Here is a 415-nt window from a genome sequence, read left to right as displayed (position 1 = left end):
CCCCCTTCTAGCTGACTGACAGTCAGTTTACTTGGAGGAGGTGTACTTGGTGACAGCCTTGGTGCCCTCAGAGACGGCGTGCTTTGCCAGTTCGCCGGGCAGAAGGAGACGGACGGCAGTCTGGATCTCCCGGCTGGTGATGGTGGAGCGCTTGTTGTAGTGTGCCAGGCGGGATGCCTCGGCAGCGATGCGCTCGAAAATGTCGTTCACGAAAGAGTTCATGATTGACATAGCCTTGGAGGACACGCCAGTGTCGGGGTGGACCTGCTTGAGCACCTTGTAGATGTAGATGGAGTAGCTTTCCTTCCTCCTCCGCTTCTTCTTCTTGTCCCCTTTGGCTATGGCCTTCTGAGCCTTGCCAGCCTTCTTGGCAGCCTTTCCTGATGCTTTGGGAGGCATGGTAGTAACGGCGTCG

General features: G+C 56.9%; 1 protein-coding gene across 1 annotated transcript; it reads right to left on the bottom strand.

The window, feature by feature from the left end:
* Positions 1-415, bottom strand: LOC123500904 (histone H2B). Its single transcript, XM_045249473.1, has one exon. It carries the CDS (start codon positions 397-399, stop codon positions 28-30), a length of 372 nt encoding a protein of 123 aa, XP_045105408.1. The 5' UTR covers positions 400-415; the 3' UTR covers positions 1-27.

Source organism: Portunus trituberculatus, unplaced genomic scaffold (genome assembly GCF_017591435.1).
Source record: "Portunus trituberculatus isolate SZX2019 unplaced genomic scaffold, ASM1759143v1 PGA_scaffold_511__1_contigs__length_28260, whole genome shotgun sequence".
NCBI lineage: Eukaryota > Metazoa > Arthropoda > Malacostraca > Decapoda > Portunidae > Portunus > Portunus trituberculatus.
This window is presented reverse-complemented; position numbering and strand designations above follow the sequence as displayed.

Coding starts and splice junctions, on each gene's coding strand:
- LOC123500904 (XM_045249473.1), bottom strand. CDS start 399: ATGCCTCCCAAAGCATCAGGAAAGGCTGCCAAGAAGGCTGGCAAGGCT.